Consider the following 27,681-nt stretch of genomic DNA (forward strand, 5'->3'; position numbering starts at 1 on the left):
TTGAACTGTAATAAGGATATAATTCATTAAAGACAGTTAACTGACTTTTATAAATGATAAATGATAAAAAAAAAGCCAATATCATAACTGCCAACATGAATAGGGAAAAATCCAGTAGATTTTACGAAATTGTATAAATTTCTTGACACTTGTTACAAAATGTTTTAAATATTTTACACATAGGGAATTTTCGTCATTAAAATAAAAAACTGCAATATTTTCCAGTTATAATTAATACTAAATGAACTTGAAATGTTGTGTATTATGTTTACTTTAAATTTTGAACTGTAATAAGGATATAATTCATTAAAGACAGTTAACTGACTTTTATAAATGATAAATGATAAAAAAAAAAGCCAATATCATAACTGCCAACATGAATAGGGAAAAATCCAGTAGATTTTACGAAATTGTATAAATTTCTTGACACTTGTTACAAAATGTTTTAAATATTTTACACTTAGGGAATTTTCGTCATTAAAATAAAAAACTGCAATATTTTCCAGTTATAATTAATACTAAATCAACTTGAAATGTTGTGTATTATGTTTACTTTAAATTTTGAACTGTAATAAGGATATAATTCATTAAAGACAGTTAACTGACTTTTATAAATGATAAATGAGGCCCACTTCTTTATGCATTAGTAACACTTATTTAAGTATTCAAGTAAGTAATAATCTGCTCAAAAATTCTATTTCAATAGGGATTTTTTAAGGAAACTTTTTTAATTTTAGGGAATATTCTAAAATGTACAAAAACCAGGAGAATTTCTATTAAACCAGTGGACCAGGAGAATGTGGCAAAATCCAGTAGAGTTGGCAGCTATGCAATATATAATACTGATTAATATTGAAGATGATTTTACCATAATCATATCATTTCCCATCAATAGCCTAAACCATTTTGGTATTGTGGCAGAATCACAGTTCACAAGGACGACTCGCTTCCTATGCTCACAGTAAAATACCTGTAAGAAAGAAAAAGAATTTATATGTGTCTATGAAATCTCCCGATAAGTTATGTTCAAACAATTTCTGATCAAAAACTGGGTGTTGAGGAACATATTGAAACATTTTAGCTTGCTTTAATAATGAATTTTAATTAATAAATATGCATTTATAAAACTAAACACAGTTTTAATTATGCAATTCCTAAGATTCATTATCTAGTACAATAATATTTTTAATTAATAATAAGTGTGGTTCCTAATTATAACTAAAACACCTCTATCAAATCTCTGTATACCTTATGTTCCATTTAAAAATAAGTTATGATTTTGCTGTATTAAGCCGAACTTGAAAGTAGATCAAAGACATTTTATGCTTGCTATTCAAAAAAATAATAATAATAAAAATTAGTAGCATATAAATAGACAAATCTGGTTTTGAATGTATGTTGTTGAATTACATTTTTAAATATTTTACTGAGAATTTAGAGTGTTAGGATTATTCTTACCCCTTATTCAAAACAGGAAAATTATAATAATTATCTTTTTTTATATTCCTTTATATAATTTTGTTCATATTGTTTCTCTTCCGAAAGTTAGCTCGGTTTAACTTTATGAAGTGAAATATCTAAACATTTTTTACTCGAGAATTCAAATGTTTATGAGCACAATTTAAATCTTACCTGTTGGTGTGAAAATGCTGACTTTGTATAGGCAGCAGAAACTAATACTATGATCACAGCTGCTTGGTCAACTTTCAGCTGAAAGGTGTGCAGTTGGTCAAGTTTCTCTCGACTAAGAGTTGAGGGTTGACTGATGTCACTTAATTGAGACATTAGGCGAGATAATGGTCTTCGTCCTATTTTTTTTTCAAATAAAAAAAGAATGCAAACTTATCTGTTGATAGTAATGAATAACTGTAATAAAAACAGCACAACAAATTTTCTTTTTTTCATAACTTTGAAATGAATCATTTTTCAACATTTACACTGATTTATGTAACTAAAAATTAAGCATAATACATTTTATGAGAACTCAATGTATTACTTTTTAAACGAAAATGAAGAGCTCTTTATAAAAATAAAGGAACATAAATACAAACAAATAATTGAAGAAAATTGATTAACATTTCAAAGATCAGTAACAGAGAAACTAAAATTAAATAGAAAAAAGTTTCTCTAACAAAACCAATAGTTAAAAAAATGATAAGTTTCTTAAAAAGTTGATCGAGATCACGAAATTTCAAAAAAACTTTCTTTTTTTTTCTTCGATACAACATGTCAAGAATATTTTCTCTAAGTTGTAAATCAATCGGAATGGAACACTAGAGGGAGTGCTTTTTGGAACTCTTTTCAATGAACTCCATTTGTTAAGAGCAAAAATAATGAGTTTTTCTAAACTAATTTTTTTAAAAAATCATTAGGTGTATCGGTAAACCAAACAATGATGCGCTAACTTAATTTAAATTTTGCACACTTTTTTGAAGGCAAAATTGTCTAGAAATTCTCAGACAGGTATTTTTTACACTAGGAAGCAACTATTTTTCTTTATACAGTTAAATCAAACCAAACTCTTTTTCACATAATAAATTCAACTATTCTTTTTTAAAATTCTTCACTAGACTTTATTTTCAAATTTTTTTTATATATATATTTTAAACATTGTTGTTTTTTTCTATGTTTTAAGTTTAAATTAAATAAGTCATATTTAAGAAAATATACTCTTATCCTTCTCCCAAAAGAGAACACTTACTTAGTTAGCTATATTGATTTTTTTTTTTTTTTTAATTTAGTACTTAATCTTTCTTAATGTTGCACTAATGAAAGGGAAAATAATAGTTACCATAAGTAACTCCTGAATAGTTTTTATCACCACCAGAATTAAAAAGTTCTACATCCGTCTGATTGAAAAACACATCTCCCTCTTGTATAGTCGGAAGATGGGGTGTGTTAGGATCAGCAGCGGCGATCTCTTCAGATCCTAAATTTCCTTGATCCAAAAGATCAACAGAGCACCAGACTTCATGACCAATTTTTTCAAACATGTCTTTTAGATCCTGTGCCTAAAATAAACCACTGCTATTACTTACATGCAAAACAATTAAGATATTACTTTTGTCTAATTTAAATAGTTCTTTTGAAATTGAATTTAGATTATTATTTGTGCTTGCTTATGCAAAGAATAGATGTCTTAATACTAAAAGTAGAATAAAAAGGGGAAATAAGAAACATTAGGGATTTTATGTTAGCATTTCGCAGCATAAGCTTTAGTCAAGAGTATTTAGTTTTCATGCTACAAGTTCAAACAATACTACACATTTTCTTACACTAGTAAAAAGAAAAGATAATAAATTGAAAATTTACAAATGAAAACAAAAATGTAATTTTTAATGGAGGATCCTTTGCATTGTTCTACATACTTTGCTAATATGAAACTTTGCTCAACTATAGCTACACTTTCTGAATGTTCGACTTCAAAGAACCCTGCTCGATACCCTAAATAAAAGCCATTCAAATGACCCTAAAGCACGCCCTCTTTTGATATATTTTTAGTCATTTTAAGGAGAGAAAAAAAATTTCATATTCAATCGCTCTCAAAATCGGAAAGCTTTTTAGATAGTTTTCTAAAAAGGAGAAACTAGGGATCCTTTCTCTTCAGTTGTTACATAAAAATTGGCAATAATGAGTGAGCCTGAAATCTTATTTACATAATAATTTATATTTATGCTTAACTTTACTAATTGTGTTTGATAAGAAGTCAAAACACAAGCTGTTATTATTATACTACTACTATTATTATAACTGTTATTAGATATTTTGCCAGTATTTCTTTTGCAGTGTAAAAATGTTTCTTATATAAATATACAAAATATTAATACAATGTAAAACCTTTAAAATGACCTTTCCAGTGATAAAAAAAATAGGATTTTGTTTTAGTACTTCCAACATGAATCTTTATTTAATAATTAGTAAATTAAAACAAAATACGAGGAATTTCTTTTGCACTATGTTAATGAGCTTCAGTAACAGACAATTCTAATTGTAGAAATATTTACAAATAACTCACAAAAACATCTACCTTGCACATTTACCTTTTTTAGGCATGAGAAAAAAACCAAAATGTCTGAAAATACTCAATTTATGAAGAATAAAAAAAAGAGTAAAACTATTTTAAGCTAAAATTTAAAAAATATCTGTGTACATTGAGAGTTTAATATACTGCTAAGCTTTATTAATAAATCGTGATTAAAGAGAATAAAGTTTAGAAAGAATCCTGTTCTCGATTTAACAAAACAGTCATAAAAATGTTGAAATTCTTTTGAGAGCATTCAAAAGAAATATTAATACGATATATAGAAACATAATAAATAAAAGCATTTTACTTTGGGAATCACTGAATATTGCATTGTTAAAAACAATAGTTATTTAAGATACTTACCAAGTACCTTTGCCTGGGATGCGCACTGATCACAATACTTTGTTTCCCATCAACATAATAATCATCTTTTGATAGTGAATAATAATCTTCACCTCTCTGAGACAGCAAGGGTCTGCTTACTTCACGCTATTGGAAAAAATAGCATTTTTATTCTTTGTGTCCAGCAATATGTTTTCATTTATTATCATTTGAACTATTTTTAACGAAATCTGTAGAATTATTGCAATTTCGCAGAGACACGCTACACTAAAATTTTACTAAAAAATGAAATGTCACACAAAATTTTAATAGATGGGCGATTGCAGAGTTAATGCATCTGTTACAAATAACAAATTAAATGCGAAATAAGTTATTCAACGTTTAAAAATAATTAATAGATATACAATAAATTAATGGGTGCAATCTTACTTAATATCAAAAATGACATATTTTGATCATTTTTATCAGAAATTTTCAAATGTACCCAGTTCAAATGCAACACAATTCCATGCGTATTAGGATAATAAATACTAATTTAAAATATTTGCATATTATATTAAGCAAGGCATTAAGAATCTAATATAATTAAAGTAAGTTATCAGAATACAATATATTGATAAAAAGAATAGGACTAGGAGCAAAAAATTGTACAATTGAACCATCACGCTTGCATCATGATAATAATCATCATTTTAAATCATAAACGCTGTGGCGTATCTCTGCAAAATTATAGTAAGTATTTTTTTAAATAACTGTGAAAGCATTGGTTCAATTGTACCCACGTGCAAATTCAAATTCCACAGAAATTATAGTAAATATAAAAAGAATAAAAATATTAATTATCATATAAATTTTAATACAAATATTACGACTCAAATAACTCCAAATGTCAAACTCGATGCAGTAAAACCAAATATTTTGAGCCCAAATGTGTACTTAAATCTATGTAACTTCTTAAAATGACTCTAGGATAAAAAAATGCTTTTAAATAGTTTGGTTTCGGAGAAGGTGGATAAACAAATTTAAAAGGGAAAAACTTTTCCTTTAATATTTGAATCTCTACATTGTCTTCTTTAAATACTTAACTAGGAGAGACAGATTTTAATAAGCATAATTAAAAGAATCGAGGATTCTTATTGCATTTCCCTCAAAATTTAAGAGTTTTAAATTTAAATCTATATGCCTTAATCAGAGACTTCTGCATCGATTTAATAGCTTAAAACATTACATGCACAAATTAAATAGCATATTTAAAATAACCAAAAATAATGTAACCTAGCATGCGGTAATCCAATTATTAAATCTAAGTTTTATTTTGCACACTGAACGCACATCTATGAAATCAAACACTTCTTCCTAAAATAAAAATATAATCATTTTTAAAACTTTAAAATACATATCCAAGTGTATCCTAAAGGATCGTAGCACATAACAGAAGTTTGTTATAAGGCTACAACTGAATTAAGACTGCTTATGTAATGACAGATTATCTCATGAATAAAAATGTTTTATGACACTCATGATTTCTAAACATAAACTTTCAGCATTAAATGGAGATTTCTTTTTTTTTAAAAAGTCTTTTTTTTTTTTCTCTTTGAAATTGAAAAGAATTCTATTTCAATGATCGGATTATAATGTTACATAAATTAATTTATAATAATAAAATGAAGAGTCTGTGCATGTATCAACTCAAGAATCGTTTCAGCTAGCATCCTGAAATTTGAACAGTGGATGAAAAGATTCTAAAATTGAATAAAAAAATTTAATTAGGAAAGACATTTGAAAAATTTGATATTTTTTTTCACTAGCTTGCCGCCGTTAATAAAAACGAGGAATCGGACAATTTTCTTTCCTTCAATTATTTCAAAGATTTCATTGGTGATATTTGCTGATGTTCTTTAATGATTAATTATTTTTTAATAGTTATGCCAAAAAAACTCTATGATCAGCATGAACATAATAGTCTTGATAGATTATGTCCCCAAATTATTTGAAACCATGTGTTTCACTTGTTTTTAGTTATGCTTTAAAAGTGTGAATCTATAAAAATAATTAAAAATCAACAGTAATTGAAATAAATAACAAAATAGGTTGAGTAATGGAAGATAATAATTTTGGTGTAAAGATAATAATTCAAATGAAAATATGAGCTATGTACTAAAAGCAATTATTATTGATGCCAATTATGTTTTATTAATTTTTGCAATAGGCACTAATTGAAATAAAAAATGAGCTATATACTGAAATAAAACTAATTGAAAAATATTATTAAGTTATTTAGAAAATTAAAAAAATTTCATTCTCTATTGATGCTAATGGTACTTGAACTATTTTGGAAAAGCACTTTTGGTATTATGGAAACTGGTGCAATTTTAATAGGTGCCAAATATACTTATATAGGTACAATTAGTACCTATTAAAACTGTATTAATACTCTGCAGTTTTAATAAACATTTCTTATGATTTTTCAAAAGGAGGAAAATGTATGATTGTGGTAACTCTTGACTATGATGCAGGGGAGAGTCAAAATTCCTGAAAATTTATTGAGTAAAATCATTAATGACGCATTTCAATTTAATGTCTTTCTAAATTTAAATCATTGATATTTTTAAAACATGAAATTCTAATATATATGCAGCATAATTTAGATGAATAATTATGAATAGGTTTACTTTTATCTCTAATCACATTTATTATTCTACCAGAAGAAGTATTTACAAATGAAAGAGATGCAAAGTATAAATTCTAGTACTAATATTTTTAAATAAAATATACAAGAATTTTTATTTATAAATGTGATCGATAATTTCTCGAAACTTCTGGATCTCGGATTTCCGGATCGTGTTTTTTTTACACGGAGCACAATCATCTCTGATCATGTGTTGGCTTCAAACAATAGCATCATGCCAAAAAGACACTGATCATATTTATTTTGAAGGAATGAATTATTAAGAAGGTTTGCTTGCCGCCACCAGCAAGAACAAAAAACAACAAATAGAATTATTTTAGCTTGATTAATTGTGTTCAGTTTCAGTGATGTTCAGTACTGATTTATTCATTTCTTTTCCCTGTGCAGAGCATTCAGCTACTATTTAATCCACATCACATCATCATAGACAGCAGTGCTTTCCTACATTTTATCACAATGCAAAATATATTTACATAACATATACATGGAGGACTCTCCCAGTTACAAAACTCATTAAGTATTGCTTTTTAAGATAAGTAAATTATACCGGAAAATACTTATCAAGTTTTGCAATGGGATAATTTGCGCCAGTAATAAAATATAGGGAATCTACACGCATTAACCAATAACAAATATGTATTTACAGTAATTTCTTTGCTGGATGGAGTTCTTTTGGGCAATTTAAAATAATAGTCCTTAAAGCAATCAGCAATCTGACGAGATACTCTCTTGACGCATGCACGATCCCAATGACGATGATCAGTAGCTTTTTCAGGTTCAACTCTAGCTGCATTGAAGAAAAAAATTTCAATTACATAATTAAATGGAATAGAATCACTAAAATACAAAACAATGAAATTTCTAAATTCAACAATCATCTATGACATGTGTAAGACACTTTAATTATTAAAAGTATAAACAGGATTGTGATTGAACAGGAAGAACAAGATTGCGTATAGGACCTTCTGTCCCATCTATTGATTTATTTTCCATGTTCAGAACACGATAACCAACCAAAGAACAAAATTGAGATTTCTTCTAGGACATTGGGGAAAAAACGAAAAAAAAGCAGAAGTAGAAAAAACTGGGAAAGTAGAACAAACTAAAAACTGCACAACTTGATTGTTAAATAAGTGCTATAAGGACTGATTAAATTAATAATTAATAAGGACTGAATAAATAAACTATTATACTACAAGGAAGTTAAGTTTCACGTCTACTTTTTCTTAAAATAACTATTTTCATACTGTTATGAAATCCATATAATCTGTACTAAAATTATTTATTTTAAATGGGATTCATGTTATTCTTATTCTCCAAAATAGATAAGTACACTTAGATCTTGATAAATTATGTATACTTATACTATTTTTTAGTTCACTGCATATTCTTTGATAAAAAATAAAAAAAAATAATAAATAAATACTTAGCAGTTAATAACTGCACACAGAATTATTTAAATATTATTGTTTTTACTATCTGGCCTAATAAAATAAGAACAATGCCATAATGAAACATATAGAAAGGAAAAATAATATTAATATTTATAGTAGATTTAGATAGATAATAATTGTAGATTCTTTAAAAACATTGTTTTAATGTTATTTTTCCTGTTAATTTCTTTTTTTTTTTTTTTTTTTTTAAGGCAGCAAAAGAGATAAAGGTGAGAATTTCATGCAATAATAAGAGGATATTTCAATATAAAAGGGACACTTTGAATATGTAAGTTAAACAGAAATCAGACACAAAAACAGACTTTCTCAACAAAAAAAGTTTTAAAAAATAACCTTACCTTTTAGATTTTTGGAACTTAATGTATGGGGTAGTCCCTCACTTAAAAAATATGGTCGCAATAGTTTAATCAAGTAAAAGATTAAAAGTTTAATTACTTAAATGATATATTTATTTTTCAAACTCATTTTACAACATTCATTTATCCAAAAATTACCTAAATGATAAAATATTATTTTATTAAAGAATGATAAAAAAAATTTAAAGAGTAAGATATAATATTCGCACCCACATAAATAACAACAATTAAAAGGTTATCTTTCTTCAACAAAAAAAGCACCTTTTAAGTACTGTTTAAGCACCATGTACATTAACAAAATGAAAAATAATTTTTTAATACTTAGTTTAACTTTATAATAATTAGTTTCGTTGAAATACTTAGTTTCTGACAAAGAACTTATTTCTTGATTATATTAGCCACCTCAAAGAGATCGAAACATTTTTCGGTTCGATTTCAGAGGGTTTAAAATGATGCCTGAAATTGAGAATAGTTTGCAAAATGCAGCAGAGTTGCAAACGAGAGTGCAAGAGTCTCACTGAATCTAGATTAGTAGACGCACATGGGGACCTGCAAGTATTTCGTCAAACATGACATAATGGGTGCTTTCATACACTATGGATCAACGGTACGCCGAAATGCATTGTTTGAATGAATTATGAAAACGTTGAACAGAACAAGGTGAAAAAATAGTAAGTGGCAAAAATCGGCCAGTAAAAAATTTTCAAAAAGGGAAAATTAAGCACTTTTTAAAAACACCCAATAAAAAAAAGCACCTTTAAGAGCTTTTAAAAAACAAAAATTGAAACTAAGCACCATTAACCACTAAAAATGCAACTAATGAATTTTTGTGTCATTAACATTCAAAAAAAAAACTTTTGCAGGAAATATGAAAACTATAAGTTGACATTTTTGAATTCCCGTACACAGCAGATAGTAGACTGCAGTCTAGAATGTGGTTACTCTTTAAACCTTGAGGATTAAAAACATTGAATAATTGTTTCCTTCGTTAGAGAAAATTAAAATACAACGCATTACAAAATTAAAATATTTAAGAATTACACAAAAGATTACACAAAATTAAAATATTTAAGAAGTAAGAAATTCCGATTATTAGATTAAAAACTATTCTCGGAGTTACATTTTTCTGCGCTTTTATGAAGAGAAGAAGCATCAGGTAACATTTCTTTTAAATAGACATACTGTTATAAAACTAGATTGCAACCAAAAACGTACTTTATTGTTATGAACATTTCTAATGGATGAGACTTACTGTGTTCACTCTCTTGCAATTTCCAAGGTATGTACTGCGTAGAGGCAAATTGAATAGCTAAACAAGGAGGGGGCCACTGATCCATAAAATTCACTGGTATTATCATTTTTCCCAGTACATCAGCTAATTTAACCTGAAAATAATAATCATTCAACAAAACAGTCACTTAAGAAGTTTAAAAAAAATAATAATTCATCTATTTCTCTTGATATGTCATCCAAAGAAGTTTTAGAAAGCCAATTTTATCCCATTTTGAGAAATCTCACATAAAAGAGATTAAAACAATAGCAATTCATTTCCGAAATTTAGAATATACGAACATCGTCTTTATTCGACGGTAGGAAAAATATTTTAACAAGAGATTAAATTTTTGAGGAGCAAACCTCAAACCTGATGCGGATAGATGACACACACAATCTTTATGTAACTCAACAGTCAATAATAATATTTCTCATATCATAATATTTGCTTCTAAACAAGAAATTCCTGGCTGATGCAAGATGCTCATTATAGCAGTTGTAAGAATTTAAATTTTCCGACGAATAAATTCACTAAAAGAATATTAAATTTTATTAGCAATTTTCAATCAAGATATTAAACACTAATACAAAAATTATTCAAATAGTTTGACAAACAGAAAGTAAAAAAAAGTTAGAAATAAGCTATTTCTTTTGTCACTTGAATCTAAATATAAGTTCTACTAATTTTACATTTGTTATTGACATTTAGATTATCATTAGAAGGAAAAGAAGAGAAAATGATAAAACTTTATTTTAGGGACGTAACGAATATTCAGCCACTGCTTAGTACTCAGCCCTTTCACCGAATATTCAGTAAGCTGAATGTTTATCCATATTATAATTTTTTTTACTATACATTATTAGAAATAGTTTTTGCACAAATTTTTAAGTTTTAAAATAGTTGATCTGAAAGACAAATGGAAAAGGAAAATTTGAAGAACTTTATACTAAACCATGAGTTTTGTACAGCTGATTATTATAATCATGTAAGTCATTTTTGAAACTTTATACTAAACCATGAGTTTTGTACAGCTGATTATTATATTCATGTAAGTAATTTTTTTTTAACACTTTTTGTTTAACCGATTCCCTTACCAATTTTTTTGAAGAGAAAAAATTCAAAAAATCAACCCATTTTTTTTTAATTTCATTTATAAATACAAAGAACTAAAACAAAACATAATACACAAGTTCTAAGTTGACTTTTGAATTTTTTTTATGAGTAAAAAAATATTTAATTTACCTTCAGTTTATTATCCCAAATGATCTGGGGGCAAATGAAAAAAATTAAATATTAGTCTTTGTATATGTTCACATCTTCATCATCTGAAACATCATTTGCATTACTTTCGCTTGCGGACACCATTTTTTTACTCTTTTTTCTATGTAAATTCATCCACCAATATACAATTGTACAAAACACGTCTACAGTCCCACAAATAGCAAAGCTCCCAAGCAAAAATTGCCAAACTTCCAAAGATTATCATTGTTTTTTGCTTTGCTTTCAGTCAATAAAACGAAACGTATTGACTGAATCAAGCTATGCCCGAGTTTACTCGAGTAATAAATATTTGCAATTTACACATTAACTCTGGATAATCAGAGAAGAGGTTAAAAAAGTGAAATTTATATATATATATATATATATATATATATATATATATATATATATATATATATATATATATATATATATAATATATATATATATATATATATATATATATATATATATATATATATATATAATATATATATATATATATATATATATATATATATATATATATATAATATATATATATATATATATATATATATATATATATATATATATAACTCTGACTCATGATGTTAATGTCATACTTCAGAACGAAGAATTATTTTTTACTTCTGATTATCTTTTGCTCTTTTTTATCAGCGTTTTTATTATGCCAGCAGTTTTTAAAGATTGTTTTTAATAAACGTTGTTCTTTTATAGTCACTTTTTTCTAAAAATATGGAAATGTGAAAAAGTTAAACTGAGATTTGGCCTAATAATGAAGAAAATTTTTTGTTTTGGTTTCTATTTAGCTTCTCCCATTTTAATTTTAGATTTTGTTTTTTCATAGATTTTTTTATTACGACGCGACAATTAAAAGGGTTTCTGTTAAACTTTTTTTTCACTTTTTCTAGAAAAAACAGTAATAAGAAAACAAATATTTAACTTTAAATTTCTTTCGTATTTTTATTTTTTCTGTTTTGTTTTTAGATAAACTTTTTATGTGCACTTTTGTGTGCTGCATTTTTAAAAGAGTTTCTGATAGACTATATCCCTTATTAATGCGTTATGGATACTTTTTTATTTCAGAAAATATTTTTTTCAAAATTTAAGTTTTTTTTTTAAGAACTACAAAAATATTTCTTCTATTTTTCTTTTTTTTTTTAATAGCTGTTAGTCTTTTTATATATCGTAAATAATTTTAATTATCTTAATATTTAATCATCTTTATCTTTATATTTGTATTAGGTTTTTTTCCCCTTTATACCCCATACCAATAATATAGCTAAGTTTTGATTATGTTCCAATAATGTCCAAACTAATTTATATATAAAAATTATTTAATAATGATGTTGTTGTTTTTTTAAATGTTGCTAATTGGCTGTCCTACTTTATTTATATCTAACCATAATTTAGTTAGATATTTTAAATTTTGAGTTGAATTTCTTCATTTTTTTCCCACTACATTAAATATATTTATAATTTTTTTTTTTTTAAAAAGTAGCAAAATTTTATTTAAAAAAGTTTACAAAAGCTACAGGGTATCTGCTACATTTTAGATTTTCCAATTCACGACTTTCCACGACTAATTCCAAGAGTTTTTCACGACTTAATGAAGTAACTATTTTCTCAGACAAAAACACAACAATAAATTTAAAAAAGCATTCTAATAACATTCATTGAAATGATAGGCATAACTAAAACTGTTATACTCTGCATCTTCATATTTATAGATTTCAAATTTAAAAAACAGAGTAAAGAAAGAGTTGAAGCAATAAAATAGCTGAAAAAAATACAAAAGCAAATAATATTTTTTCTTTTTTGCAGAATTATATTCTAAAGATAATTTTCTTGTTCATCCGAAAGGAAAGAAATACCCCTGATTTTTCTACTCTCGGAATAAAAAAAATTTACCAATGCCTGGCTTGCTTCAGCCAGAATTCAAAACAGATAAAATAAAAGTAATAACAAAAATTCTGAAATCACAGAAGTTAAAAAGATAATTCGCTTTAGAAATGTTTCTTCTTTCATTTTTTGAAAGATCGGCATAATTTTTAAAGAACATGATAAAAACATTTCATAATTTAATAAAATATGACTGAGTGGGGATTTTTTTACAAATTCAGATAAAAATCATGACAAATTTTGTTCAATGCCGAAATACATGACTTTTCAAGATACCCTGTATACAAGTTTGTATGCAAAACATTTAAGTAAATAATTCTAGAGATGCTTAAATGAAATGGTTAATACCTCTCTGTTAGTCCATTGAGTTTTTCCATACATTGGTGTGATGAGTGGAACAAAAAGAAAACAATGTGTGACAGCATGATTCAAAGCATCTTGCCAATCAGAACCAGTTTTAATTTCATGAACATCCTGTGTGGAGATAAAAACACTTCTATTACTGAGTTTGCATAAAAGATTCAAGTACGCTGTCATCCAATATCATTTGAAAGAGACAAAACAATGAAAGTAACTCATATTAATCTAGTCTAAAGCACTACTTAAAATAAAAAGGAGAATCTTCATTATTAATACCTTTACTGGTAGCCTTACTTCAGTATTGGCTTTATGTAAGACTGTTTGATACACTGAAACAGAATATTTGCTCTGCTATTGATCTTCCCTTGTTACATTCTATTGCTAAATACCAAAATAGTTTCTATAAATTGTGATCAAAAAATATATTGCTGTCATCATTTTGTCCTATTTCTTCCAGGAAGAAATAACAATGGCCAATACAATTTTTTTTCAATAACACTAACTTACAGTCCCTGGCAAATTATTAGACGATTCTATGTAAAATCTACTTATCAGGTGATACTATACAACTTTATTGTTTTTACACGAGAGAAACCGGTTTGCACTTTTTTATCAATGGGTTAACATTGTAATGCAATACGTTTAAAATAATTACAAATAGGAAGTATATAAAAAATCTCCTGAATAAAAACCCATTACATATATGTTTAAATATAAAAGTATTGCATATTATACTCGTGCAAAACATGTCATTATTAAAAACATTTAACATTGTAATGCAATACGTTTAAAATAATTACAAATAGGAAGTATATAAAAAATCTCCTGAATAAAAACCCATTACATATATGTTTAAATATAAAAGTATTGCATATTAAACTCGTGCAAAACATGTCATTATTAAAAAAACTAAAGCGCGTCTAATAATTTTATCTAATTATAGTAATACTATATTAATATAATGCGTGATATAATTAATATTCTATATTTATATAATAAATCATCTAATTTATCTTATCGTCAAATTTACATTATATATCGCCTAATTTAACCAATGGATACACTAACGTAAACAAGAGCAAACCGCGTGAAAACAATAAAGCTGTATAGTATCGCCTAATAATTATGATTTTATATAGAATCTTATAGTGTGTCTAATAATTTGTTAAGGGACTGTAGATCTAAACAAATTTATTTCAATATCAAACATTTTTTAACATCTATTTTTCCATAGTTTAAAACAGAATTTTAAAATCACATTATTTTAGAGTCAAACTTAATATTACTCGATTATAAATGCTACTTGTACACTATTTGGGACTGCAGATTCAATATGTGGTTTGTATTAGTGTTTATAATTATTTTAAATTAGATTGTGCTTAAAATTTTTTTTTAAAAATTGTAGGAATGTTTGATATTTCATTTAGAAAAAGGTTGGAAAAATCATTTCTGTTTCCTAGCTGATTGTCCATAATTTTGAACACTTTACTTATTTTTGGGTGCCCGTCAATCATTTATTTCTTCTTGAAGGTCCCGAGAATCACATTTTAGTTAAAAAATATACAACTATCGTAGCTTTATGTAAAAATATTTATGTTACCTAATTGAAAGGACCTAGATTTGGAAAATGATAAGATGTATTTGAATTAACCTAAGGTGGTTGCAAGACTCAATTAGAAGAAAGAAAAGAGTTTTACTCGCTGAGGAGAACAATTCAAATACTGTTTTTATGAAAAAATTTTAAGTTTCTTTTAATCTTTAAAAGTTTAAATATGAATATTAAGATTTATATCTGGCAACATGTTAAATGTGTCTCTTTTTCTTTTACAACTTTTAATTGATATTTACTCAAGTGTGCTCTAATAAAATAAAGATCTCGTGAATAAAAACTAAATTTTCAGCATTAACTTTTTGAAAGTTTTAAAATTATAATACAAAATGGCCCTACCAGCATGTCCAATTTGAACTCTAGTTGCATTTTAGTGAATCGATCAACATTGTTCATTGTTTTTTAACTACAGTTGATAATTCTGAAACTAATGATCAAAATTAAATTTTTTATATTCCATCGTATACTCTATACTTTTTCTACATACCTTTATAATTTCAAAGTCTTATAGATATTGAGCAGCTAAGCAAAGTACAACATTAAGCAGAAAAGGAGAAGAAAAAAAATCTTAAAATTTCAATCCCTTTCAAACGAGTTATTAACACCAAGTTGCTTTCCTGCTACCTGGTCTGTATAATACTTTTTTTTAACACAAACAGTTAATAAATCTAGAATCAAACGTTAAACTCTTGTCGCAATCTTTCGACACACCTCAGTCATTTCACGTTGCTATGTTGACAACAAAACAAAATGAACACCCATAGCTGCCAACATGGATAGGAAAAATCCAGTAGATTTTACATAATATAAATTTCCTGATAATTGTGGCATAATGTACTAAATAGTTTAGGGAATTTTAGAGATCTTTATTATCATCAGAATAGAAAAACTGCAATAATTTCCAGTTATGATTGATATTAAACATACTTGAAATGTTATGTATTAAGTTTACTCATAATTTTGATTAATAGACATTTAATTCATCAAAGTTGGTTAAAAGTTTTGTTTTAATTGATTTACAAAAGAGAGTTCGGAATAAAAAATAAACTGAACATTTAAGAAAAAAAAAGTTTGAAATGATTTTTATAAATGAGGTTCGTTTCATTACGTATTAGTAATGCTTATCTAAATACTCAAACAATAATCCGTACAAAAATCCTATTCAATAGGGATTTTTTTTTAGAAAACTTTCCCCATTTTAGGGAATTTACTAAAATGTAAAAAAACCAGGAAATCAGTAGAAACTGGCAATAGAGTTGGCAGCTATGAATATTCAAAAGAGCATCACTTAATATAGAGAGACTAATTATGTAATTTCATAAATTCAAGAGAAAAAAAGTTTCTGAAAAATGAGAAGAATAATGAGTACCAGGTATACACTGAATCCCAAAGTGACCAGTTCTTGCTTCAAGTCTAGGGCATACTGGGCAGCTTCTGCTCTTACATAGCTGATCAGAATGGGTCTGACTAAAGAGTTTTTTCCTATTCTTGGTCTTTTATCACTGCTTCTTAATTTGATTGAAAATTGGCTTTCAGGTCTGAAAATGTACAGTTTAAATACAATGTTTTAAAATCATTTCAATCAGCATCACATCCTAGAGTGAAAACTTACTGTAGGCCATTAGACAATCTATTCAAAAGGTATCTCAAAATTGAATCAAGTTAGCATTACACTGGTGAATTGATGTTTAATAATCAATACTCCCCCCCTCACCAGAATTTTATCAGGGATAGAATTCGATGAACCACTAGTTACTGTATTTGTTCACCGGGTTTTCTTTAGCTTAAGCCATGAGAGCGGTATTAAGTGCAGGGTTGTGGTCACTCCTGCGTTGCCACTAAAAGTCGAGTGTGTGCAGAAACCAGTTGTGTGTGAGACTGAGAAGCATCAGCGTGAGGAGGACCATGTCGCAGTCACAAAGTAGAAAGACGACTGTTGTACGTGGACCATTCATCGAAATAGGCGTGATCATATCACCAATGTGGGGGCTAGATCATTAGACAATGCCAACCTTCATCTATCAAAAGGTACCTCAAAAGGTAATTATTTAAAAAAATTTTCAACTTTACTTGATCATTACCATTTTGTTAAAATCTTTTTTCAGTGACCGTACAAGTTGGCAGGTGTGTGTGTATATGTATATATAGAGAGAGAGTATGCATGTCAGAAGGCGTAACCCCCTCCAAACATACAGTAAAACTGTGCCACTGCTTGCAAATGTAAAATTTTGTTTGACAATTCTCTCTAGGTGTTCTAATTTTTGGCAATTATATGTAAAATCTTTTTTTAAACAAAATCATACATGTTTTCCTTCTGCCTTTGGATAACTTGACCAGTTCGTGCCTGAGTGTGCATGTTATAAACAGAAACATGCATTTAATGTTAAAACAATAAAAAATTAAATACACATTTTCCTTTTACTTGAATAACTAATTTAATTTAAAATGAAAAAAAAAACTGCTTCTGCTTACAGATTGTAGACTGGACTAGGAGTCAATTACAATAATTGACATTATTGATAACACTGAATATTAATTCCAATAGCAGGCTGTCAAGAAAGGAAATAAAGGTGGTCAACAAAAGGTAAGTTTTTTTCTTTCTTTCATGAAGTGTACAGAAAAATTTTTCTTCTGTAAAGAAACATAATTTGGTCAAAGGTAAACATAACGTCATAAGCATAATAAAATTAGGCTTGTTTTTTCCATTTCTCTAACGATAACACACATAAAAATGTGTTCCAATTGTTTTTAATCCTTCTTCATTCATAATCCCTCCCCTTTTTTTATGTACAATCTTGATCGCTTGAACAGTAAAAAATTTATTTATCTCAAAGAGAGAAAAATATTGCAGTAACAGCAGAAGACTTGTCATTTTTTGTATCTTTAATACTAGCATTTTGATGGTGGCTTGGAAACTTCCTTAACATTCTGTACCTGTTACATTGAGCTTTCACTGTCATTTACATATATAAAAATATGTATTTTTCTAAGAATGCCAGCCTATTCCTCAATTAAATATGAAAAAAATAGGTAGAACTTAATATAAAAAAACTAATAAATATATTCAGGGTGCATAGCCAAATCTTTCAACAAAAAATAAACACCTTTTCAGTAATTTTTAAGCACTCAAAAATTATTTTTAAGCACTATATACATTAACGAAATGCAATATAATTTTCAAAGACTTTACATGATCATGATAAAATAATTAGTTTCTGACAAAGAACTCTTTTCTTGATTACCTTAGTCATTATAAAAAGATCGAAAGATTTTTCAGTTCGAAATCAGAAGGTGGAAATATCTTGCAAAATGCAGCAGAGTTGCACACAAGAGTGAACTAATCTCACCGAAAACAGCTCACTATACGCAGTAGTAGAATAAATCTAACATGTAAAATGACTGAAGTTTTCATACACTATGGACCGACGGTAAGCTGAAATAGACTGTGCTTGAATAAATTGTTAAAACACGCTTTTGCATCATTAGAGAAATGCAAAAAACAAACCTAATTTTATTATGCTTATGACGTTATGTTTACCATTGACCAAATTATGTTTCTTTACAAAAGAAAAATTTTTCTGTACACTTCATGAAAGAAAGAAAAAAACTTACCTTTTGTTGACCACCTTTATTTCCTTTCTTGACAGCCTGCTATTGGAATTAATATTCAGAGTTATCAATAATGTCAATTATTGTAATTGACTCCTAGTCCAGTCTACAATCTGTAAGCATAAGGATTTTTTTTTTTTTTTTTTTTAAACACGGGGCAAAAATCGACACGGCGAAGAAAAATATTTCATTTTCGAAAAGGAAAAATTAAGCACTTTTTAAAAACACCCAATATAAAAAGCACTTTTAAGAGCTTTTAAAATTGAAAATAAGCACCTTTACGCACTTTTTAAATATACTACCCACCATGATAAAGAAATATGATTGGAAATAAAAGAAACAAGGCATACTTACTTAAATTTAATTGACTTCTTTCGTTTCACCAATTCTTGCTCCCCAGTAGTGCTTTCTTGAGGACTAGGAAGCTGACTTTCAATGGAAGTATTTGTATTATAGACTAGAGAAGTTGGCCTTTCTATTGAAACTGCTGGCTTAGAACAACAACTTTGAATGCATACAATTTGGCCTAACATTATGTCCAACAGGGAAAGGGTTGGTTCCTGCTTGGACATGACAGGCCAACCGTTTTTCTCCACAAACCTGTACTCCAACCTCATCTGTTGACTAAGTTTAAGCTGAAAGAGAAAGTTTATATTGTAAGCATGGACAAACCCTTTTGAAACCTCTGCTGAAATAAAATTTTTAAAAAATAGGGCCTTACTTGCTGTTCAATTATTTCTCGTAACTGCTTGATATTTACATTGAGATCTGCAAAAACGAACCCCATGGAATCTCCTTTGGATGTTACGACACCGATTCTAGACTTTTCTATAAAAAAACAATAAATTAAATAAACTAAGCATTTCTCAAAATCTTAAGATATTATGCTACAAATTAAATTACATAACTGAAACATAAGAAAAGATGTTTTATTAACTTCTTAAGGACCGTGACGTGTATGTGATCTGAAGGAGATCTCCTCTCACGGCACATGTGAGTCTTGCGTTAATGATGATAATGTCATTTGAATAGTTCCATGTAGATGGATTTCATGAAAATATCTCCCCCAATAAATCTATAGAAAATATCTCTTTTTTTTGGAAGAAGCATTGGATGTTTTTGACGGTCAGGAAAATTGGAATTCTTCAACCAACTCGGAGCAGTCCCCAATGAGTCAAAAAAGGGTGGCAACAGATTGCTACTTTTTGGAAGTGTCTTCTGCAGATATTCCATTTCAGTACCAAAAGCATTTTCTTGAACTATCTTCACAAGAGAATTTTTAATATTTTGTATCTCTGCAGTTGTTAAAAAGCTTTTCCAGTTGGAAGCTTGCAATTTAGATAAATCTTCCACACCAGGCAAATACTCTTTGCATCCACGATGAAATTTTATTTATGACGTTCATAAGATCAAGCTAACAGAGTCTTCCTTGCAAGCATTTATAATGTTAATGGGCTTAATTTGTTTCTCAACAAGAATTTCCACAACTAAGTGTCAGTTATTCAAAGAGATAAAACATTATTCCATTCAAACTCTTTAAAGCTCAATCAAGGTGGTCCATGCCACCATTTATATCCTTCTTTTAATTCGCTTGCTTTCCACCAATGTGTCAACAAATCAGCAGGATTAACAATACAACAGCAATGTCCCAAATTTTCTCCTCCAGTTTTCACTTTAACTTCCATTACTGTGTTCCCAACAAAGTACTTACGATTGTTAGCACACCCTTTGATCCGATATGTAAAGTCAACATCCATTCCATAAATAACAATTGTTCTTTACGTGAAAAACACTTCTCATGGAGTCTAGCACTCTTGCACCAAGGACAGCGGATAAAAGCTCTAGTCTCTGTAAAAAGCTTTATTATTAATTCTAATGATATTTATTTCTTATTTAATCAGTTTTATACATAAATATTTTCAGACCTAAAACTGTTATGTTAACTAATATTGATTTCTCTGAAGAATGATCACTTTCTAACTACTTATAAAGAATGAAACTAAGAAAAAAAAGTGTAGTTTTTAGCATTAAATTAGCATTAATTTAGCATTTCTCAATTTAATAGCAGTATTAGTGAATATTTATAACATATATACTTAATATCGATTCCCAAATGAAATGCACTAATAATTCTATGTATATGTCAGGCATTTATTTAATCTGCCATGATTTTTTTAGGTTATTTTACCTATTTTATCTAATGTATATTGAATATTTTACTAATAAGCACATATTCAGTATTGTACAAATATTTTACATGTATTTATCTGATTTATATTGAATGTTTTTCATACATGCAAAATGCGATAACAGAACTATTAATAAGCAAGGCAGGGCTCAAGCACAGAGTCCCCCACACTGGTCGTAACTTTAAACGAAATTTATTTGCTTATTCACAACATGCTGTTAAGTTATTTATTACATATGCAATTTATGATATATTAGTAAATTTAGGCTTCTTTCAATTTTTGCAAACTCATAAATCTAATAACAATAACTCTTAAGGAAAACACAAACAAAAATATATTTAATACTAATAGAAGAAAGCAAATATGAGGGGACCCTAGGCAAAGGTCTCTGAGGGCTTTTGATGAATCTGAGAAAATATTACATACTTAAAAAAAAAGAAGTCATATCTTAGTTTTGGTCATACACTTAAAAAGGCAGTAATCTATTTCATTGTAAACACTTTATACAGTAACGATTTTATCATCAGTCATTTTTATTATCACTTTGTACACCTAATAAATATTCAAGTATAAATTGCATCAATATCTGTAAAATATTTGTATAATCATTAGACATGAAAGTTGAATATTTTATAAACATTAAATAAATAATTGTAAACATCAAATGTAAACCCATTGGAAGAATATCCCCGAAAGACTTCAATCCTGCATCTTATAATGACATGATATTTTGATACGTCTGATTTATGGCCTGGTATATTATTCTAAAAAGATGTTGGGGAAATATTATCTTTGAAATTATTCAAATATTATATGATTGAAGATATCCATGGAATCTTACCTCACAATATTTAACGATATTTCAAACGTGTATCACAACAACAATTTAATTTTCATTCATTACTATATGAGACACTTAGGGAATATCATTAGATAGATAACTGTCTCCTCACATTGATGACTTTGACATGATCTAATGTAAGGTGTCAACTATCATCTCATTGCTGACCCTAAGACCGGATCTGAACACGCCTATCTCGACAAAAACGTCCACCTTGATATGTTTAATCGATGGAACGCAGTGAAGAGTTGACTTTCCAAATATAACTGCAAACATTATCCTACTCCTGCTGTTCCTACTCAGACTTAATCAAACACAATCGATACCTGCACACACTAGACTGCTAAACAGCAACACAGTAGTGAGCACCCCCACAACCATGATTTCAATACAACTATCAGGACCAGTGCCTAAAATTTCGATGATCTTACTACAGCACTCCCTGCCGCTCACAGAAATCAGCATTGAATCAATTAGTTGTATCCATTCATCAAATTCTATCACAGATAAAATTCTGATGGGAGAGTACTGTAGCTATTCAATTCCCGTTCACTAGTAGATAAGACGTGTCGACTCGATTCATCTGGTGGCACTTTTAACAATGAAAGTTTAGTAATAACTTTTGACAGTGTATAATGAACTGAAAAAGATATTGGAGTAAATGCTTTTCTGTGTTGCTGGAGTTAACAAAATTTTTTTGAAAACTAAGAGATTAAAATATTAAATTATCTTTTATCACGTCTTGGTTGCATATAAGTTTAGTGTTATCATAACATTGAAGTAACTAAGAGAAAAGAACTTACCATATTCTGTCTTGATGCAAATACAATTATCATCTCTAATAACATGACTAGAATTAATTTTATACTCCTGCAGTTTATGAATAGGCCACCTAAAATTAGAATACAGTTTCAATTTTGTTAATAAGAAAATAGTATGTATTTTCTGTTTTCATTATTCAAATTTTTGGAAAAATCGCATAAATATCTAAAGAATAATGCTAAAGTCTTGGGATGCTGCGTCATTAAAAGCTTTTGTTTCAATATCTGCATATTCAGAAAATTTTTGGCTATTCAATCTATGATTTCAGTATTCTTGTCTTCATGAAGAATATAAGTGTTATGTCTTTTACTTTTTCATCAATAACACTTGGTTAAAATTTTTTAATTTAAGTTAGTACAGAGTAATGTTTAACTGTTCTGCTTTCATATTAAATGCAATAGAAAAAACAATCATTACTGTAAATATAGTTATAATAATCCTTAGGTTAAAAATAGTGATGGAAATAATTGTCAGTTTGCCACAGTAGAATTGAAAGGACGTGAACTTCGAACTAAATAAAATAAAATTACAGTAGTTTTTTTTTTTTGTTATTGTTTTCCATATTGTTCCCAGTGGTTTCCATATAGAATTAATTCCGCAATTGAAAAAAAATTCTTTGTTACAACTGTGTCAATAGAATTTTATAAAAAATTTATTCTACTATTTTTTAACTTATGTAACCTTAACTATTCTAAACTTAAACAATTTGAAAACCTAAATAGCTCTATGTATTCCTTCAAAGGATATTTATTTCTTTATGAATCAATTTTAAAAATACACTTTTATACACAAATTATTATTATAAATCATATAGTTACATAAACAGATTTCTCAAAAGACTGAATACTTAGTGATAACTCATCAGTAATGAAACAAGGAAAAAGATAAGAGTTTTAAACACTAAATAAAAAATTTTAAAAATCTTTTCAGAGATCTTTAAAATAGCAGATATACCAACAGATGCCCCGATGAAATGCATTAATAATTCTATGCATATGACCTGGTATTTGAAACCGCAATGATTTTCTTAGGTAATTTTACATTTATTTATCTAATGTATATTTACTGACATACAATATTTTACACGCATTTATCTAAAACCAAACTTATACGTTATTTACAAAAAACTTTCTCAAGTTATGTATAACGTAAACCCATGTGGCAAAATTTCTTTGACCTTTTTGCGACAAAGCTCTCTTTCTGCAAGATTTTTTTAATAATAACAAACATATATGTTACTTATTTAAAATAACAAAAGCGCTACGTGTTTACAAAAAAAGCTATATAATTTTTTTTAATTGAACATGTAGCAATTTCGTATACTAATAAAATGTGCGATATTCTCACACTTTGTTAGTGGGGGGGGGGCGCACAAATTATTTCCTTCGCATTTTGTAAATAATCACCACAATAAAAAAAAAAATTTAACATTTGTAGTAGTAATTGTTAAAAAAAAGATCGACCACGAAATCACACGCATCGGACTTTTCGAATAAGTCTTTCGTTTCGAGATTAGCTTGTTGTAATAAATAATATCTTATAAGAAATATCGGATTTGAAAGCTATAGAAAAAACAATAGCAATAGCAGCCAAAAATTCGATAGAATTATTGCCTTAAAAAGTAAATACTCAAATACATGATTTGAGTTTTGTATATTGTTTGAAATATATGGGAATATTTAATATCAGAAAAAAATCAATATCAATAACTGCCAAAAACACAATTGAAACACTGCACTGATTTTCGATTACTATCTGCATAAATTGAGCGTGTCAAAAAGTGATTATCTAAATGCGTGATTCAAATATTGAGTGCAAATTTCTGTTGAAAAGAAAAGTAATAAACTCTGTAACAATGTCGCTATGATTAAGCCAGGTGGATGTAAACAAATTATCATATATAAGTAAATTTTAACTTCTTTTAATTTTCATTTACTCATCTTACTAATAACAATAAAGGAAGAACACAATGTTACAAAACATATATCATTATGTGTTAAGTAAATTTTGCCATATACTAAATTAATTTAAAAAACTTGTAAATACTTTGCACCGTAATATTATTGTAATCACAAATCTCATTCTAGGCAGGGTAAACAGGGCGCAGCATCCTTTTAGTCAAAAGAATCCACCCTGTTGCCCCTGAAGTAAATTAGTGTCCTGATGTAATAGAGTCCCTTTCTTTCCTCAACCCTTCTTTATTTTTCCACCAAACTCTACAATAGATTTCTTAAACTTTTCAATGCTTTTTATTTAGTTTGGTGTTGCTGTCAATACATAGATTTATATGGGAAAGGAAAAATAGCCATTATTGCACTTATCTTTGAAAGTTTGCAGTTACTTCCACTATCATTAAATCATAATTATTAATCATTTTAATTATTATATTTAAATGAATATTTTTTTTTTATAGTTACTTGGGATCAATTATGCTACTTTTGCTTATCACAGTGGTTTAAGGATGAATAAACTACAGATTTATTGACAAACAAAACATTAATACAACACAAAATATACACATAAACATAAGCAAAGTATATTTTAGGTTTCACTTTCGCAGAAGATTTCTACAACATTTGTTTGTTGCGACACCTATCTCAGCAAATACATTGCCTCCGATTTATTTTAAAGGTTAATAAAAATATTAATAATTATTTTTTAAACAATTTTCTTCAAAACAAAAAAATCATCATTTTACAATGTTCATTACTTGATGTCAGAAAATAAAATAATTACAGCCTTCAGTCTTGACTTGTAATATAAAAGTCAGGGCAGCAATCATAATCACATCATGTACAAATATTGCTGCTTAGCATATATAAAATACTTGTTCAATTGTATTATAGGTTAAATTACAGATTCCTTTAATGTTTTCCTCTTTTGAAATTTGTTTTCTAATATTTAAATGTTTAAAGATAGGTAATCTTTCATAGAAAATACAAAAAAAACGTCTACTTTAAATATGCAACACAACTCACAGCAGAAATAAGTGTTGAATCAAAAATGTGTTAAAATTGAATCTGAGGTGAATATTACAAAAATTTAAAATTATGTATAGTATGCAATAAATGAGAAGAAAATAAGGTTAAGTGAAAGAGAGGGTCATGAACAGGTACTCCTGAAGATATAAATACTGGTGCAAAATTATTACAAATCAAATAGTTACTTTTGTAATTTTGCCAATTAATGTAAGTGAGTTGATTTAATTTAACAAGCCCTGCCTCCCATACGTCCTTGAAAATCAAAGCAAAAAAATAAATAAATATTAGACAAATGGAATTGAAATATTGCTCACCCATCTCTAGTTAAAAAATTAAACGAGGCAGGTAAACAAGGAAGTTCCGTACACATCAAACGACGTAATTCTTCTAAATTAAGTTGGGTATTTTCAGTACATACAGTGCCTAGAACAACATTACGGCTATCCGCACTGACATTTACTTTACCTACGGCCCGATCATCCACAAGTAGAATGCCAATTAATTCCATTGATTTCTTTCTTTCATTATTATATTCAGATGAAAAGTTTCGAAGTTGTTGTTCGTGTATATTCGCTACAAGCACGACACTGTCAGTTTTTGTAGCGAAATCATTCGACGATTGTGGCACACCGGGTGCCATGGAATGCTGGTAACACAGCTGAGGAAAATCGCCAAACATCGGAAGAAAAAATTTTCACATAGTTTGGAAATGAAAAATATTCCGCCACACCTGTAAGGATCAAAATGCTGTGATTTATCACAATCCTATCTTGTTCAGTCTTGATTGTACAGTTGATAATTCCTCAGCAGGCGGTAAAAAGAGAGAAGTCCCTCCTCATTCGAGTGGAACGAATTTCCATTGCTTTCGTCTCTTTTGGTGTAAAGTGATATAAGAGACTGACGATCATCATGCAATAGATTGGCAAACTTGGCATCTATGCTTGGCGTAGAAAAACTATTGCGTTTGTCGCCAATTTCGCTTGATTTGGGATGAAAGAATGAATAACAATTTAGAAAACACTGCAAGAAGTTATTGAGTTACAAGCATCTAGGGGCAAGACGATTCCATAATACTAACCAAAATAGAAAAATCAGAATGCAAACGAAAAGGAAAAATTTTACTGGCAGCAATATTTACTTTTTAAAATATATCCAAAATTTAGCAATAAATTTTGGCAGAGTTCTCTTCCTTAATTTTTTTTTCTACCAAATGTAGGTAGTAAATAGGTATTATAAAATCAAATACTTATAAATAGTAAAAAAGAAACGGAGTTCTTAATAGGGATTTCAATGTGCAAGATTTTTTTTTTTTTTTTTTTTAATTTTGTGAGATTGTTCTAATGTGAAATTGTGATAAATAAGGGGGTGGGGGAAAGGCGCTTCTAAGAAGTTTGACATCACATATTCTGGTTAAAATAAAAACCCTTAAAATCACCCGTTTAAATATACTAACATTATTTAGTTTTATATTTTTTCACATCTTTTATAATTTGAAATTTGAAGCGATGTTAACGCTGTGATATGCGCTGTGTGAGTTTAGATTGCATAGATAAAGTTTTAAAGTAAAATTTTAATTATGATGTAGAACTGGCAGTTTTATTTAGTGCACTAGAGCTGCACAGTGTCATATTGGCGACGTCCTGGGAAACATCCCTGAGGATGATCCGGAGACAACACAGTTAAATCCTTTTTTACAGGGAGGACACATTCACACACCATTCCATTTGTAACTTAGACTTGAACTAAAGCACCATCCATTTCCTATCCAGTACCCCCAGAGATATTAATTTTTAATGGGAACTTGGATGACTTTGTGACCCAGACAGATTTAGCGTACACCAGTCTCCATTTTGTGCACTCAGAATCTTCGGAAGGAGAGAATCGATCGTATGGCCCCTGAGGAGAATTAATTATCGACTATGTCAACCTTCGTCTATCAAAAGGTACATCAAGATGGAATCAAGTTA

General features: G+C 28.1%; 1 protein-coding gene across 1 annotated transcript in view; it reads right to left on the minus strand.

The window, feature by feature from the left end:
• Nucleotides 1–26,653, minus strand: part of LOC107441406 (uncharacterized) — a 37,898-nt gene extending 11,245 nt beyond the window's left edge. Inside the window, exons 1-12 of the mRNA XM_016054646.4 lie at nt 26,029–26,653; nt 22,715–22,803; nt 19,603–19,709; nt 19,236–19,516; nt 16,642–16,810; nt 13,652–13,777; nt 10,118–10,250; nt 7,700–7,842; nt 4,388–4,513; nt 2,792–3,011; nt 1,633–1,808; nt 869–970 (exon numbers count right to left, since the gene is read on the minus strand). Coding sequence (XP_015910132.1) covers nt 869–970; nt 1,633–1,808; nt 2,792–3,011; nt 4,388–4,513; nt 7,700–7,842; nt 10,118–10,250; nt 13,652–13,777; nt 16,642–16,810; nt 19,236–19,516; nt 19,603–19,709; nt 22,715–22,803; nt 26,029–26,393 — 2,037 coding nt within the window. The 5' untranslated portion in view covers nt 26,394–26,653. The remainder of the gene's footprint in view (nt 1–868; nt 971–1,632; nt 1,809–2,791; nt 3,012–4,387; nt 4,514–7,699; nt 7,843–10,117; nt 10,251–13,651; nt 13,778–16,641; nt 16,811–19,235; nt 19,517–19,602; nt 19,710–22,714; nt 22,804–26,028) is intronic.
• Nucleotides 26,654–27,681: the final 1,028 nt, after the last annotated feature.

Source organism: Parasteatoda tepidariorum, chromosome 4 (assembly GCF_982258835.1).
Source record: "Parasteatoda tepidariorum strain Cologne lab strain chromosome 4, Ptep-v5.0, whole genome shotgun sequence".
NCBI lineage: Eukaryota > Metazoa > Arthropoda > Arachnida > Araneae > Theridiidae > Parasteatoda > Parasteatoda tepidariorum.